Source organism: Tachysurus vachellii, chromosome 7 (genome assembly GCF_030014155.1).
Source record: "Tachysurus vachellii isolate PV-2020 chromosome 7, HZAU_Pvac_v1, whole genome shotgun sequence".
Taxonomy (NCBI): Eukaryota; Metazoa; Chordata; class Actinopteri; order Siluriformes; family Bagridae; genus Tachysurus; species Tachysurus vachellii.
This window is the reverse complement of record NC_083466.1, coordinates 31,684,637-31,702,142: the sequence shown is the minus strand read 5'-3', so window position 1 is coordinate 31,702,142 and position 17,506 is coordinate 31,684,637. Positions and strand designations below refer to the sequence as shown.

Genomic DNA, 17,506 nt, shown 5'->3' with positions numbered 1-17,506 from the left:
CTAACAAAGCTACCAGCTACAGATTATTTCCTATAACGTTACCATGTAAACGTATATGGCATAATTTCCCTTAATGTATGTTAAGTAACTTATGTTTGTATAAAGGTAAAATTTATCTTTTCATTTCCACTGTATAAGCCCCCAAAAAATAAATAAAAATAAGTAAAAAAAATAATAATAAAAGTTAAAGTTGGAACTCTAGCCAGGAAAATATTTCACTTTGTGTGTTTTGAATTTACAGTCTTAAAGGTTTCACCTCATGAATGGAATTTACCTACTTGTCTTGGACTTAATCAACCAGTCATATCAATCCTATTATATTGAGTGAGGCATGAAGTGTTTTAACATTACCACAACATTTTTGTTAGGGAAATTTCTGAAGATATGGGTGATGAAGAAGCTGTGGCCTCTTCTTCTACAACTCAGTAAGTAGAAAAATTGCACACACGCATTAGGCCTACATATTTCTTGATCATGATCAAGGATTTTTATTTTTATTTTAGGTATCTCACCCAAGAGGACAATCAAGATGACCCGGTGTCTACTGCTTCTGATGACACCGTAAGTTGCTAAAAATGGCTAAAATATTCAAGTTAGGTGTTTTGTTTGTGCATGTGCATGCACACTAGTTACTGTAAATCATCATAAGATAATTCCACAATCCAAACTTCCACCTGATGTTGCTTAAAGTGGAGCACAATTTGGAAATACCATATTACTTTGTCCTTTGTCCATATTGCAGCGAACCCCATGTTTTTATCTTGTTAAAAAAACTTTTAGGTTTTGATTCAGGTGCAAATACAGCATCTCTCTCAGCTGGCCCCATACAAAATGACAGAACCTGTCTCTCACTGTGTTTGGCCAGATGGATAGTGTCAGAAAAATATACATGTGGACAAAAGGGGGCACAGTTATTATTTTTTTTAAATTAATTTATGATATAATGACAAAAAAATCAATGCAAAAGACTCTTAAAAAAACAAATACATTTGAGCCTGACTTCAAATGCAGGTGGTTACCAACCACATGAAATGGCACATTTGTATGAGTCTGTGCAAATTTGGGATTGCTAATCCAATGTTTTAAATTCACAGATGAACCAACCCATATCTGGCCCTAGCTCTTCACCTGGGGAGCCAGTAGAGGAACATCTAGAAGACTCCACAAGTCCAACTTTAGACCAGAAACCAACAAAAGAACAGGTGGAACTCCTGCTGCTGGCATTAAAACTCAAACACGGATTAACAAATAGAGCCTTGGAGGACATCATGCATCTTATCAACTTTAGTGCTGGTCCTGGTGGGGAATTGGTTAGTCGCTCAAAGTACCTTTTCTACAAAGCATTTGATTCAGTGAAAGACATATTAGAAGTACATTATGTCTGCAAGAGTTGCAACGTAAGCATGCAGGAAGGTCCCTTTAATGTTAAGTGCCCAGTCTGTGACCTGGACACATCAAAAGCGCATGCACAAAAAGACCAGTGTTTTTTGTACTTGCCACTATGAAGCCAAATAAAAAAACTGCTTGAGGACCACCAATTAGGGAAACACCTGAAACACCGTTTTGAGAAGAAGGATGCCTCCATCAAAGATATATACGATGGACATTTATACAAAAAACTATCACCCCTTGCATCACCAGACAACATATCACTGACTTTTAACTGTGATGGAGTGCCAGTGCACAAATCAAACACACAAAGTTTGTGGCCAATTTTGTGTACTGTTAATGAACTGCCAATACAACTATGTGCAAAACATGTTATGCTTTGTGGCCTGTGGTTTGGTCAAAACAAACCAAATATGAACACCTACATGAAACCATTTGTCGATGAATGCATAGAGTTGTACTCTAATGGTCTTATATGGCAAAGTGAAAGTGGGGAAGTTGTCACAAGTGAAGTACTGCTTATTACCATGGTGGCAGATTCAGTTGCTCTGCCACTGATTCAGAACTTTAAACAGTTTAATGGAAAGTTTGGGTGTTCTTTTTGTATGCAGAAAGGAACAAGTGTGTTAAAACGCAGGGGGCGTGTTAGGGCTTATCCCTGACTGATGATCTGGTAGAAGAGGCTCTTAATGGAAACCCCACTAAGGGCCTAGTATTCTGTCTAGTCTACCTGATTTTAATATTATTGATTTCTGTGTTCCAGATTATATGCACAGTGTGATTCTGGGTGTAGCAAGAAGCATCACCACGCTGTGGTTTCATTCTGAGTACAACCAATCGCCATGGTATATCGGACGCTCAACAGAACAGATTGATGACATTTTAACTTCAATTAAACCGCCCTGTAATGTTCCCCCCATCCCCTGCTCAGTGAAAGAGAAAAAGTTCTGGAAGACACACGAGTGGAACATGTGGTTGTTTTATTACAGCATACTGTACCAGCATTGAAAGGGGTCTTACCTGAAAAATATCTGAAGCACTGGTTTAAGTTGGTAAAGGGGGTTTCTCTTCTACTCGGTGAGAATATATCACCACTGCACATATCAGAATCTGAGGGGGTGCTAACAGAAGTGTCTAGTTGAAATGTCTAGTTCCTCCGCTGGGCCTGTGTAGACTCTTGGGCTAACATCAACAATGTCGTCTACAGGGGCTAGGAATGATGTCTCGACATTCCTTGGCAGGTGGACAGTAATAGGTCCTTGCGCGCTCTAGCTCTGGCTCATGTTCTAGCGGCAGGGCCTGTCACTAAGTCGGGCCCATAGGGATCACTATCATCCTTGTCGTCAGAATACGGAGTCGTGTATTGTTTTAACTTCAGCAATGTCTCCCAGTCTTTTCCTTTCCCTTTTGCAGCGGGTGACTGACCTGCCGGCTGTTGTCCTGCCTTAGACGTGGAGGGTTGTTCCTCGGTTCTTTGTTCTAAGGCGAGTGGCTGTGTTTGGGGCTGCGCCCCTGTCTTTGAGGTTGAGGGTTCTTCCCCGGTGTCTGAAGAGGGCTCAACCCCAGTATCTGCTGCAGCTGTCACACGACAACAGTGATTAAGGTGATACCAGTATTCCTTACCTTCGTCCTTGACCACAGTAGGGGTAGCTAACACCACTTTAAAAGGTCCCTCTCTTCTTGGTTGTCTCCAATGTTTTCTCTTGAATGTTCTGATGTACACGTAGTCTCCAGGTTCTACCTGGTTACATGGTTCCTCTACTGCTGTGCCATGCGTAGCCGGACTCACCTGAGAACACAAGAGTCTGTGGATATGGGTTAAATGCTTCACATAGCTCGACATTTCGCCTTCCATCTGTTCAAGCGATGGGCCCTTATAGGGTCCTTGTGTAAAAGCCACGTAGAATAGTAGAACCATCAGCCCTCTGGAAACCTCGCTGTGCCCAGATTGGTCCAAAAACATGACATACCCCATACGCATACGCTGAGTCAGTGTATATTGTACACGTTTTTCCTGCTACCAGCTTACAAGCTGCTGTCAATGCTTTTATCTCTGCCAATTGAGCTGAGCATGGTTGTGGGACAGTCACCTCGCTAATTGTTCGATATACATTCTCAATGAGGTCCTATTCTATTACTGCATAACCTGCTTTGTTTCCCTCATTGGTACGATAACATGATCCATTCACGAAGAAAATTCGTTGTGCCCCTAGGAGAGGTTGGGACTCTAAATCTGGTCGCGCTTTCAGGAACTTTCCAGATTCCTCTGTACAATTGTGTGGAGTTCCTTCACTCGGCAGCACCATTCTTTCGGCTGGGTTTACTGTGTTGCACCTTTCGATTGTCAACTCTGGTGCTGACAGTATTACATCATACTCTGTGCGCCTTGCATTGGTTATTACGAATGCTTGACTTGTCAATAATGCATGCAGTGCATGTGATGTATACAGGGTCACGGGGTGACCCATTGTAATAGTGGAGCTTTTTGATATGCAAATGCTGCTGCTGATATAGCACGATAACATGGTGGTATGCCCTTCTCAACGTTATCTAACGCTGTGCTGAAGTAGGCAATAGGTTGTTTTCCAACCCCTTGCCGTTGCTGCATTAGTACTGCCGATGCAAAACCTTGTCTTTCTGACACGTATAGGTGAAATGGCTTGCTGTAATCTGGACTAGCCAGCGCTGGGGCTGAGGCTAGTGTGCACTTAAACATCTCGAATGCTGTTAATGCTTCTGGTGTCCATGTCAGCTGTGCATTGGGTTTAGCCTGATCTGCAGCTTTTATCATGTCTCTAAGTGGTTGTACTTTTAAGGCAAAATCACATATCCATGGTCTACTAAACCCTGCCATGCCCAGGAATGACAACATCTGGCGCACGGTTTGAGGTCGTGGTGCATCACGTATAGCTTGTACATGAGCCAGTAATATCTTTCATGTTGTTCCTTCTAGAACTCGTCCTAAATATTCCACCTTTCTCCGGCAGAATTGTAGCTTCTCTTTACTAACCTTGTGCCCATTGTTTGCTAGGGCCTTCAGTACTATTATTGAATCCTGTAAGCATTGCTCTTTCGATTGGCTACAAATCAGTAAGTGATACATATTTTTTTTCGTTAATTCTTAGTTTTTGCCTTGATAATAGAAAATATGAGCTAGGCATCATGTATGATAGTTGCCAAAATGAGATATGAGCTACAAAATGACCAGATCCTGCCATTAGCTATATAGAAGACATATCTTGTATGTATAGGGCTTATATGTGGATATGAAGAAGCAATACAGTAGACCTATATTTCCTGTATATGCACATATATGCACCTCAATTTTGCCTATGTGGCATATATACGCATATATGCAGCATATATATTATCATATATGTGCATATATGTGCATATACGCTGCATATAGGTTTCATATATGCGCATATATCCACATATAGATTCTTTCCATGTGGGTCTGAGGTCTAAGGGTATTTATAAATATAAATTGCTAAAGTCTAATATCACTGTAATCAGCACAAACTGGACTATAATAATGTGAGCAGCATGTATGTACATGATTCTGTTTTTGAGAAAACAATGTTTATGCGTGGTTAGTGAAAAATGAAATATTTTAAATCACTTGAATAAGGCCATAAAACACATACAGAACATCGGTTCACAAGACTTTTGAGAACTGGATCTTGTAGCCTAGAGTTTTTGCTTCAAAATTATGTGAAAATCATCTTGTTTACTTGCTCACAGAAAACAATATATTGATTTAAACGTTCTAAGACACTTTTTGTTTGTAAAGGTCATATGCGAGTAGACGTCAACTATCATGAATATTAGTGTGATTCAGTCCTGAGAAGACAAAGGCCCGCATGATGAGCTGCATAATGAGCCTTTCATTAGATTTACTAACCCTGCGCAAATTTGCGTAAATTCCCTGGACCTCACACCTACTAGCACCCCTTCAGCTCCATTGTTCTCCTGCTTTTGTTGTGCAAACACACCCATTACCTGTGAGGCCTGCAAATTAGCATTTGTTAGCTTAAACCAAGGCAGGCCGAACCTTTGTGTGTGACATGGAAACCTTCAGAAATGCCTGCCGTATTTATACAAAAGACACACATTCACAATATATGGATACACAAGTCTGTTTTATTTTAAAGTGTTTCAAACTTTACAGCGTTTGCAGGCCCAGTGTCCATCGTCAATGCATTTGGCACAAGTGAATTACTGACATGTTGCACAGGTAAACCTGCTGCGATTCGTGTTGCAGCTCTCTTGCACCTGGCACTGCATTGTCTGTGCAGTCCCTGGCACAGCAGCTGCAGCAGCTTCAGCAGCCTGCCTCTGTGCCAATATTTCCTTGTGCTGCATGAATCAGCAACGAAGTTCCTTAGCTAGAAGACTCTGAAACAGAAAATCTCTGAAAATCTTCTTTTGCCTGTCCACCCTGTACATTCATTCATTCATTCATCTTCTACCGCTTATCCGAACTACCTCGGGTCACGGGGAGCCTGTGCCTATCTCAGGCGTCATCGGGCATCAAGGCAGGATACACCCTGGACGGAGTGCCAACCCATCGCAGGGCACACACACACTCTCATTCACTCACGCACTCACACACTAGGGACAATTTTCCAGAGATGCCAATCAACCTACCATGCATGTCTTTGGACCGGGGGAGGAAACCAGAGTACCCGGAGGAAACCCCCGAGGCACGGGGAGAACATGCAAACTCCACACACACAAGGTGGAGGCGGGAATCGAACCCTGACCCTGGAGGTGTGAGGCGAACGTGCTAACCACTAAGCCACCGTGCCCCCCCCACCCTGTACATGCCTTGTACAAAATGTAGGCATTCACTGCCACCAAGTCCAGCATATTGTAAAAAATCGCTACTGGCCACCTGCATGTTGCTGCTCTTACGGAATACATCCACGCCATTTGGTCCAACACGTCTACACCACACTTTAAAAGCAGAGAGAGAGAGAGAGAGAGAGAGAGAGAGAGAGTCATGAGTATATGTGCTTTTTTCTATAGGCCTGTATAGTACATGTAACCCACACAAGGTTACTGGAGTGCAACTCTCTACTCTGCCTGCGGGTGGCGCATACACCCCAGGGAATTCACTTAAGAAACAAACATGCTTTTCCTCTGGTAAAGACGTTGCTAGAAAGCAAACAAGGACTGGTATGAGAAATATCCTCTAAAGCAAAGGTATTCAACTAAAATTTAAAGAGGTCCAGTAAGAGAAAATTTCTTGAAAGAAAGGTCCGGAAGAACATATAATGTCTAACTAGTTAGTGTGATATATATTTATGTAGCCTAGTAGTTGTATCAACATCTGCAAGCAATCAATACCTGACTGTCAAATCAAACAATTCAGTACAATTCAAAAACTTTTTGACAATATTTATTGTCACGTAACACAGAACTGAACATATGTATGACTGTAGATATGTATAACGTTCTCTCATTAAATACATAAAAGTAAGGCTACATTTCAAAATAAGAGAAAATAAATAAAATGTGAAAATTGTGTATGTTTAAATAAGGTGCTTAACTTTCCCTTTTATATCTCAGTGAGAGAACTGAACTCTAGCTTGGCTTGGCAGGATGTTAAACCTGGGCTTGAATGGAGTCAGGGCCACTCTCATACACATGTGGAGGTGCTCATTAGTGACCCTGGAACCATATTTAGTTTGGATTATGTTCATTGTAGAGAAAGCTGCCTCGCAGTTGTATGTAAAGCCAAACATGGATGTATAGGGCTACTTCCCTCAGACCTGGGAAAGCTGTCTCAGGAAAGCTGTCTTCAGATTAGAGTGGATATGTTTGTTCAAAAAAATTTTTGTCGTCTCATAATGGCGTTTCACAATGCCTCATAATATGAGACACTCTGCTGAAGTGTGAAGTGTGAACAGAAATCAGTCTCCATCTCACTCGTCTGTTTCTCTCCCTTTGTTTTCTACTTCATGTGTAACTTGAGCAGTGTTTACTTCAGGAACTTCAGTTTCCATTACCTTTACCGTAAAGACAGCAAAAGCTGCGCCGGTTAAAACAGAAGCGCTTCGTCAAGTTTTAAATCATAACCTTTTGTTTTGGCTGTAGGTCCGGGTCCGGATTGGGCAGCTTCTGGGTCCGGACCCGGACCGTGGTCCGCCTGTTAGTGACCTATGCTCTAAAGCACAGAAATTAAAAGAAGAATCTCGTACTATATATTGAAATATTGTGTGTCCATTAGGTTAAAAGCTGTGTGAGAGAAAGCTGAGCCGCATCCCAGCGAGCTTCTGAAGATACCTCCGGTAAGGATGGTAATGCTAATGAGTGTTATGCTGATTGTGCAAGCTCCATTATGGAGCAAAATACTGTTCTTTTAAAACCAATCAGAGTTATGAACCTGATTCTTGCTGTTTGATACCATATAGACACAGATTCAGATTGTATTATGTTGTTTAAGATGCTCATAAAAAATTGCTAATCGTGCTAGCTACATGCTAATTGTTAACATTTAAATGCAAGTTCTATTTGATTTGTTATGCTAGCTCAGCTAGGCTAGACATCACTGTAGCAGATCTTTAATAGTTTTTACACCGCTAAAGGTGCCTTTATACTGTTTTGTTGACTTAAAAGTTAATATACATGTATTTAAAATAAGGGTGATTTAGTTCATTATAAACTTTACGATAGGTTTGATATTTGAATGGAGAAAAGTTGATTAGATTTGAACAGAAATGAGGCAATTGTAATTAATGCATTCTGTACTGTATGTATAGATTGGTTTTTAGGAAGGGACCATCTGAATCTGACCCTAGCGGTCAGTGGCGAGCCAACCGCAGAAGTGAACGGATCAAGAGCCCGGTGTGGCCAGCTGTGGCATCTTTGGAACCAGCATCATCCTGTGCCTTCATTTGTGATACAGGTAAGAACACATGTAAACCTACCCGGGTAGTGAAAAGAACATACTCTAGGAAACACACGCACACACATCAAGAACTTCCATGGACTCTTTTTTTATTTGAGGTTTTACTTTGAGTTTAATGTGTGCTGTGCACTTAGGAAGCCGGCTTAGGTAGGCAGGGAATGTAAATAACTGCCATTCATTTTGTATAATACAATTTTCAAATTTATCTGTTTTGTGTTGTCTGTTCTCTGATGACCGTTTACTATTTCAGGCTCCATTGTCATATCTAGAGCTTCTGATACTAGCCCAGCTTTAATTTCTTAGTATTTAAATTGGTTATTAGTTACATTAACCTAAGACAAATGTTACATACACATCAGAAAACATTGTAGCACTGGTGTAAAATTATACACACATTCACATACCTTAATGTGGTTATAGTCTGTTATCGTGTTGGGTTTCCTCTTTCTGCCGTCACCGATCGTCATGTCTTGGTGCATGGAACTTAGAACACACACAGTCTTGTTTTTTTACGTGCATAAATTGTCAAGGAGACACCGCCACTTCTAAGCACTGAAGTAGAGAATACCTCTCGCTGTGCAGTGTCTTTTGCAAGTTGAGGAATTCATGCCGGACTTTATTCAGCATGCCCAGTAGCGTTGTTTTGCGCTGCAGCAGTCTGTGCGACAGTGACAGTGAAGTAAAGAAATTGTCCGTCGTGACATTTCTGCCATCATCCAAAAATGGCTCCATCAGATTCATGGCCACGCTCTCTGCCAGCCTCTCTCCCTTCTGATGACTGGGGTCCTTTCTCAAGTAAGGAGATGCATTGCAGACATATTTGGCCTCCAAATCCGTGGCCAACCAGAACTTGATTCCAAATTTGTCTGGCTTGGTTGCGATATACTGTGTGAATGGACAACGAACCTTGTTAAGGAACAGCTGTTCATCTATGGTCATGTGTTCTCCGCGTGTCCTTGTCATCAAATCAAAGGTGTTGCATAATTGAAATGAATCCATCTCAGGGCATTGTCTCCTTGATTACTGGCACCAGAAAGCTTTCTGACCAGCAATCCAAAATGGCACCAACGGGACACATGATTGCTCTTACAAACAGAATTGAAATGAATGCCATCAGTTCATGAATTGCCAAATTCCAGTCCGGCTCTGTTCTGCAGGCTTGATGGACCGTGCACTCCCTGATGGTCTGCAGCATTCCCACGTTTAACAGGCAAAGGAAGCTTTGGAGCACGCTTGTAATTTTATGCTGTCGGAAGATAAACAAATAGAGAATGGTAAATTTACATGAACCTCACTCTAAATGGGTTTATATAAATATCATATGTACTATGGCAATGACAAACTTTAGCAGACTCTGTGGGTCCAGCTTGTGCAGTGAAGCACGAGCAATTTGCTACTGCACTGGGCATTCCAATGTCCTCCTCTACCCACACAGTGCCGTCTTTTGCCATCTGGTTCAGACAGGGCTTCCCAGTACCACGGTGCATCTTCCGTGGAGGCATGTTGGCTTCTTGTTCCATCTCAAAATTCACTTTTGGTGTTATAATTCAGTGATGGCCAAAGAAAATGAAATGACATCATTTTATTCTGTATGTGTACAAATATGTCAAAAACCATGGACCATAACTTCGGATTTACGCAAGCCTGACTAAAATGTTTCAAACATTGAATTATTAGCTAAAAAACTTTGTAACTGTAAAAACACAATTTTCCACAATCTTTGAGATAAAAGGCAGATTTGAAATGGGCCTAAAGATTGTTAAAACTGATGAGTCCAGATTCGGTTTTTTAAGCAGTGGGTAAAACACTGCATGCTTTAAACAGTCAGGCATAATGCCAGATTATAAACTGCGATTAATGATGAACAAAAGATATGGAGCAACATCAATAAAAACCTGTTTAACCTGTTTATAAAAAAGGAGGAAGAATATCCAAAGACAAGCTGAAAACGCTCGCTTCGAGGCTGCAGCTAACCACGCTAACGATGCTAGCGGCACAAACACCATGCACGCTGAGAGAGCTGGAGAGGTAAACATGTTCACCATCTCAGAGCATGATGTGAGGAGGGCATTCAGGAGAGTGAATACCAGGAATTCAGCAGGACCAGATGGCATCACAGGTCGGGTTCTGAAAGCCTGTGCTGACCAGCTAGCACCGGTGTTCACTGAGATATTCAACCTCTTACTGGAACTGTCTGTTTTCCCCTCATGCTTCAAACAGCCCACCATTGTTCCTGTCCCAAAGAAACCCCAGCCCACCTGCCTCAACGACTACCGCCCTGTAGCCCTGACCTCAGTAGTGATGAAGTGCTTCGAGAGACTTGTCAGAGACTTCATCACTGCATCACTACCAGACACACTGGATCCACTACAGTTCGCGTACTGCCTGAACCGCTCTACTGAGGACGCCATTGCTCATCATTTCCACACTACGATGGACTACAAAAAAGGGAATTATGCAAAAATGCTGTTTGTGGACTACAGTTCAGCGTTTAACACCATAATTCCCTTCACGCTCAACTCTAGGTTGGAGGTCCTGGGACTCAGCCTGCCGCTGTGTCAATGGATCTCGAACTTCCTGACAGACAGACCACAAGCCGTACGGGTGGGCAAACACACCTCATCCACCCTCACCCTCAGCACTGAAGCTCCCCAGGGTTGTGTTTTGAGCCCCCTGCTGTACTCAATGTACACATATGACTGTGTGGCCACTACGCTCTCCACCACCATCATCAAGTTTGCTGACGACCCTGTTGTGGTGGGCCTGATCTCCAACAACGACGAGACGGCCTACCTACAGGAGACCTGGAGAGATGGTGCCAGGCGAACAATCTTCTCCTGAAAGTCAGCAAGACTAAGGAGTTGATAGTGGACTTCAGCACAAAGCAGGAGTGGTCATACAGACCGTTAAACATCAACTGGTCCCCAGTGAAGAGAGTGGACAGTTACCTTGGTGTTCACATCACACAGGACCTGTCTTGGTCCTGTCACATCAACACCCTGGTGAAGAAGGCCCGGCAGTGTCTGTACCATCTGAGACGCTTAAGGGACTTCAGACTACCCTCTCAGGTGCTAAAGACCTTCTACACCTTCTTTCATTATAGTTTCTTTTTTTATATAGTTTATACTTTTGTTTATTTATCTCCTTCTGGTTTATTTTTTATCCTAAATTGCATTCCTTGTTATTTTTATATACTGGACAGTTGCATAAAGCATTTCACTGCATGTCGTACCCTGTATTTATATGTATGTGACAAATAAAATTTGATTTGATTATATTTAAATGTAAATATTCATAATGTCATAATCAGGAAACTTTCCACACTTGATGGTGCGATGTGCCTCGTTTGAAAAGTCAAATTTGTGCAAATTAAAGTTTGCTGTGTAAAAAGTGTGGTGTGTGTTGTGTAAAAAGTGTGGTGTTGTGTAAAAATAATAATGTATGCTGTGTAAATCGTGAATAGTAAAAGTGTCTCTAAATAGTCATTCGCTCGCTGAAGTTCGCTCACTGTGTTTAAATTTGAATGTCAACAATTTAATTGTAAACGGTGATGAGATGTCATTGTATTCCGGATCCACTATGACATCACAGGACTCATCCTACAGCTTCAGTGTTACACACTACACTACTGACATATAAATCCATATGTTTACCTTCACAACCACAACACAACATGACAATCATTTTATTCTATTCACCATGACCTGAGTAGTATTTTAAGATATGAGCGTCTCAGCCCCAAGAGGCCTCGCTCTAATGTTTGTGCTAAAATATATTCACACTGGTGTCTTCATGCTTTAATCACAGTCTATATACCTGTGTAAATCTCAGGATTATCTGATTTCTATGAAGTGAAGTTATTAGGTTTCTTTTCTCTTCATGCTGCTTTTTTATTCTTTGTCATATTGACATTACTACAGTCAGCTATCAGGACAGTAAACTTTCGCTACACCACTTTCACTACACCACATTCGCTACACCAATTTCGCTACACCACTTTCGCTACACCACTTTCGCTACAACACTTTCGCTACACCACTTTCGCTACAACACTTTCGCTACACGAATTTCGCTACACCAATTTCGCTACAACACTTTCACTACAACACTTTTACTACAACCACTTTAGCTTATTTTAGTTTACAATAGATTTTTTAATCTATTCTTTGTTTTATTTCGTTGTATTTTATATTTCTAAATCCCCTATTTTGACCCTATTCTTATAGGATTATATCTTTTATAACACAGACACTTGTAAATAGCAGATCACTGCATGTGGTATCCTGTATGATTGTGTGTCATCAATAGAATTCAGATTTCATTATGAAGATTGTGACCATATACACTTATAAAAGCTGATGTCTGACACAATAAGGCTGATACTTTTCACCTGACTACACAGTAAAAGGAGAAAAAACTCTTCCTTTTTTCCACATACATTATTTACCAATATTTTTTAGTTTGCTTCACTTGAGTTCATTACGGTATTTTCGTCAAAGTTTTTACCTCAAATTTACCTCAAAGTTTCCCAGTAGGATCAAGATCATTTGAGTAAACATTTTGTGTCAAGTTCGCTCTCAAAATGTCAGGGGAAAAAAGGTGATGTTCATGTGTGCCCATGTGTATGATGTTGCTGTTTGCGGTAACACAGTAAAAAATGTGGCTCTTGGTCTCTGACTGGTTGGATACCCCTGGTCTACGATAACAGGAGGTCCTCCAGTAGGTGCTTCCATGGCGGTTTCATGGCGGTTAGGTGCTTCCGCCTCCTTTGACAACATTACGCTGAAATAGAGCGTGCGGAGCGTAATGTAATCTAGGAGCAGTGATTCACCAAACCTCCATTATTGCAGTCACACACATTTCTTCTGATTTTATTTTGTAGTAACGAGTAACAAAGATGCTTAGTGGAAATATAACGGAGTAAAAGTCTACATTTTATCTCGGAAATGTAGTGGAGTAAAAGTGAAAGTTGACAAATTTAAATAGCGAAGTAAAGTACAGATACGTGACATTTCTATTTAAGTACAGTAACGAAGTATTTGTACTCCGTTACATTACAACACTGTATTTCTGTCTAATCAGAATTTAACAGTTGAAAATTCCAGCTCATCCAATCTTTTATCTCTTTAACACACTCAGTTAATTTAGACAATTTAGATATTTTGGATGAGAAATATAACTGTGTATCGTCAGCATAACAATGGAAACTAATCCCATGCCTTCTAATGATGTTCCCTAAGGGAAGCATGTATATCAAGAAAAGAAGAAGTACTAAAACTATTAGTTCTACTTGATGGTGACATGCAGTGTTGGTTCGAAGCTAAGAACAAGTCATTTGTAACTTTAACAAGTGCAGGTTCTGTGTGATGATGGGGTCTGAAACTCTTCAAAGATATTATTCTCCTGCAAGAAGGAGCTCTGTTGAACAGACACAACATGTTCTAATATTTTAGACATAAACAGAAGGTTTGAAATGGGATTTGATAGTTTGTTAGGATCTAAATTAGGTTTCTTAATGAGGGTCTTAAAGGTGGGGTCTCCGATGTTTGAGAAATGCTTCAGAAAAGGCGTGTCTTGTCAATATGCGGCGGAGAGAGTGTTCAGTGCGCATGTGTGACGTTAGCAGAAAGCGGTTTTAACATTGACATGGAGGATAAAAACAAAGAAAGAAAGAGAAGAAAGGCTTACGATAAGGTAAGAAGTAGGACGTGTAAATATAGGATCAGCTTTCCAGCGCTGGAGAGAACTGAAGGAGCAGGAAGTTGGTCACATATTCACAGATTGGAGTTTCCCGAGTCAATAACTCCTCAGCTAAACGTTGTTACTACACAAATAACACCTCTTTTCTATCGTAGTAATGTAGAGACGCAGCTACAACCGTGTTTTGTGTAGTAACAGCGTTTAGCTCAGGAGTTATTGACTCGGGAAACTCCAATCTGAGAATATGTGGCCAACTTTACTTAAGACGCCGAGGCGCTTTTTTCCTTCTCAATAGGTGAGTAACGTTGGTTTTGCTTTGTTACACAGAACTAATATATGCCTTTGTCCTTTACATGATTATGCTTGTGTGTCATTTTTGTTTGTTTGTTTATCTGCAATCGTATTGTTCTTCTCTTCAGCTATGATACATCCACATGTTGTGCTTGTTATTAATATTTGTCAGCCAGTGCCTCATTTGCATATGTCAAAGAGTGACGCTAACCACGTGGAGTCCTTAAAATAAATGTTTTAGGATGCTTTGTCTTCCCGATTGCCATTTATTTACATTCATCATGTATCTTTATGAAGGGATTTTTGCCTAAAAGTTATTTTAAAATTTATAAGGATAAGTATTCATTACTTATTAGAGATGAGCCGGATACTCGGCTGAAATGAGTATCCGGTACGGATAAAGCACTTCTGCCGAGTACGAGTATTATAGGAGTAATACGAGTCATTATCTTTGCTCAGATTGAATGAAAATCATCATTGGGTAGCTGATTGTGTCAGCGTTCTGTGATAGGCTGGTCACAGCGCCCCTCCTCTACAGTGATAGGCTAGTCACAGCGCCCCTCCCCTACAGTGATAGGCTAGTCACAGCACCCCTCCCCTACAGTGATAGGCTAGTCACAGCGCCCCTCCCCTACAGTGATAGGCTAGTCACAGCACCCCTCCCCTACAGTGATAGGCTAGTCACAGCGCCCCTCCCCTACAGTGATAGGCTAGTCACAGCGCCCCTCCCCTACACACATACAGATGTATTGTGTTGCTGTGTCTCGCTCTGCTCACTCACAGTCACACACAGAACAGCTCTCTGTCTCTCCCTCAGTCACTCGGGTTAGCGGGTCTTTTCCGTTAACGTTTAGGGTTTCTTCAGCTTTTTACTTCGGGTTGTAACGTTAATAATACGTACTTACTAACCAGTAGAGTTCTGGTAAATGTGGGTTCGTTCAGACGTGGTGCTTGCTTGGACTCGCATCTGCGTCTCTGCCTGACGGAGAGTTTTTCTTTTTTAAACCTTCAGCTGTCTCTAACCAGTAACCAGACACTGAGTGTCTGACACGTTTTTGCTGTATTTCATAAAAACATAAAGGTAGTAAGCTAGTGTTATAAATATTACAAATTAATTATTACCGGTTAAAGCCCCGCCCATTTCAAGACAAGCCCCGCCTACTTTCGGGTTAGGCCCCACCCATTCAGAGTACAGATACAGATACGGATAATTCGCTCATCCCTATTACTTATACTAATAAGTTCAGTATTATCTGATATTGAACTAGATCACTTTTGTGAAAGTCTCCAGTGTACATGATAATGGTTGGCCTTTTATTTGGCCCAGCAGAGGGATATCAGGCTTCATCTGCAGTCTATACAGTATCTCTCTCACTCACTCACTCACTCACTCACTCACTCACTCATCTTCTACCGCTTATCCGAACTACCTCGGATAACGGGGAGCCTGTGCCTATCTCAGGCGTCATCAGGCATCAAGGCAGGATACACCCTGGACTGAGTGCCAACCCATCGCAGGGCACACACACACTCATTCACTCACACAATCACACACTACGGACAATTTTCCAGAGATGCCAATCAACCTACCATGCATGTCTTTGGACTGGGGGAGGAAACCGGAGTACCCGGAGGAAACCCCCAAGGCACGGGGAGAACATGCAAACTCCACACACACAAGGTGGAGGCGGGAATCGAACCCCCAACCCTGGAGGTGTGAGGCGAACGTGTTAACCACTAAGCCACCATGCCCCCCTTTTTAATGTTATTTAAATGAAAAATACATTTTTTAACCACATGATCATATCATCGTATTATTTACTGCCATGCGAGCTGCATATTAAAGCTGGCGAGCCGCAGGAGGCTCACGAGCCGCGCAATGAGTAACACTGCTCTATTTCATACGTTATATCCACATTATCATGAAGATTAAATCCAACAGTGTTATTTGTGCCGATTGTTTTAGGCTATATACATCTAGTAAAATCCAAACGTAATTCAAAATGTATTAAAAAAAAAAATTTATAATAATCAGCGCTGCCTTACAGTCACATTGTCCACAACGGGAGCGCAGGAGGAGATGGTGCGACTACATGTGATACAGAATAGCATGAACTACCCCTTTATTAGAGAACTGCAGAACACAGTGTAAAAACGAAATATTTTCCTTAATGTACATATATCATAAAATGTCAAAGTCTGCAAATACAGTCATGAAGCACAATCGCTACTCATCATCGGTCCTAACTATTACGGTGTTCATTACAAAACCGTCATGAAGAAGTATGTGTTCACTTTAACATTTTCGTCTTAAATTTTCACCCACAAATTAATTCTGTGATTTTGTCAGGGTGTTAACGATCAGTCTAATTGCTAGAAACATATAAATCCTCCGGTGACCCGAGCTTCATGATGGCACTGCTGGCACTGTTGGAGGATTACGCCAATGGCAGAATAAGGAGATAACGAGTTTCCAGGGACCATGATGATTTCCTGGCCCATGATGATGACTGGCTAATAAGCCGATTTAGATTCCCTAGAGCTGTGCTCTTAGATCTATGTGTTGAATTGGGTCCAGTATTAGAGAAGGCAACACGCCGGAACCATGCCATCCCAGTCCAAATACAAGTCCTCACCACTCTGGGGTTCTTGGCAACTGGCTGTTTCCAGTAATTTACCTGGCAGACAGGTAAATTATTTATATAAAAAAAACTATAAGTAATCCTCAACTTTGTCTCTAAGACCTTGCAATTTTGTTTTTAATATAATTATAACAATGTTGTTTTTAATATAATTATAACCTGCAGGCGACAGTGGCTACCCCCTGAGATGCTGGCTCCTCTTGCTGTAACTGCAGGACTGCGTCAGTGAGTACCCGACCACTTTTGGATGTGCCAGACACAGAAGGGGCACTGCTTTGAGCCAGACGCTGTGCATCTGCATCCGAGAACCCCTCCAGTTCACCCACAGCTTCAGACTCTGGAAGGACTGGAGGACAAACAATTGGCAACATTTATCCATTTATCACCCCACACACTCAAATGTACAGCGTTATTGATTAAAAATCGGGAGGACAGTTTTCTCTTTGCCTGCACCTTGAATGAATGAGTATATATAGCCTAATAAAACACAAATGTAATATGTTGGTAAAAAACTAGTATACCTTCAGGTCAGACCATTTTTTCTTTAATTCTGCAACTGTCCGTTCTG

The 17,506-nt window shown here is 41.4% G+C and overlaps 1 protein-coding gene across 1 annotated transcript; it reads left to right on the top strand.

Annotated features, from left to right (window-relative positions):
- Positions 1-207: 207 nt before the first annotated feature.
- Positions 208-2,397, top strand: LOC132849288 (uncharacterized). Its single transcript, XM_060875538.1, has 4 exons — positions 208-425; positions 504-561; positions 1,095-1,413; positions 2,153-2,397. The coding sequence occupies exons 1-4, from the start codon at positions 385-387 to the stop codon at positions 2,395-2,397; spliced, it is 663 nt and encodes a 220-aa protein (XP_060731521.1). The 5' UTR covers positions 208-384.
- Positions 2,398-17,506: the final 15,109 nt, after the last annotated feature.

What these genes read in the sequence shown, in the direction of transcription:
- LOC132849288 (XM_060875538.1), top strand. Translation starts at nt 385, where the DNA reads ATGGGTGATGAAGAAGCTGTGGCCTCTTCTTCTACAACTCA. An exon ending in GCCTCTTCTTCTACAACTCA is followed by an intron (nt 426 to 503) that starts GTAAGTAGAAAA and finishes TTTTTATTTTAG; the next exon opens with GTATCTCACCCAAGAGGACA. An exon ending in CTACTGCTTCTGATGACACC is followed by an intron (nt 562 to 1,094) that starts GTAAGTTGCTAA and finishes TTAAATTCACAG; the next exon opens with ATGAACCAACCCATATCTGG.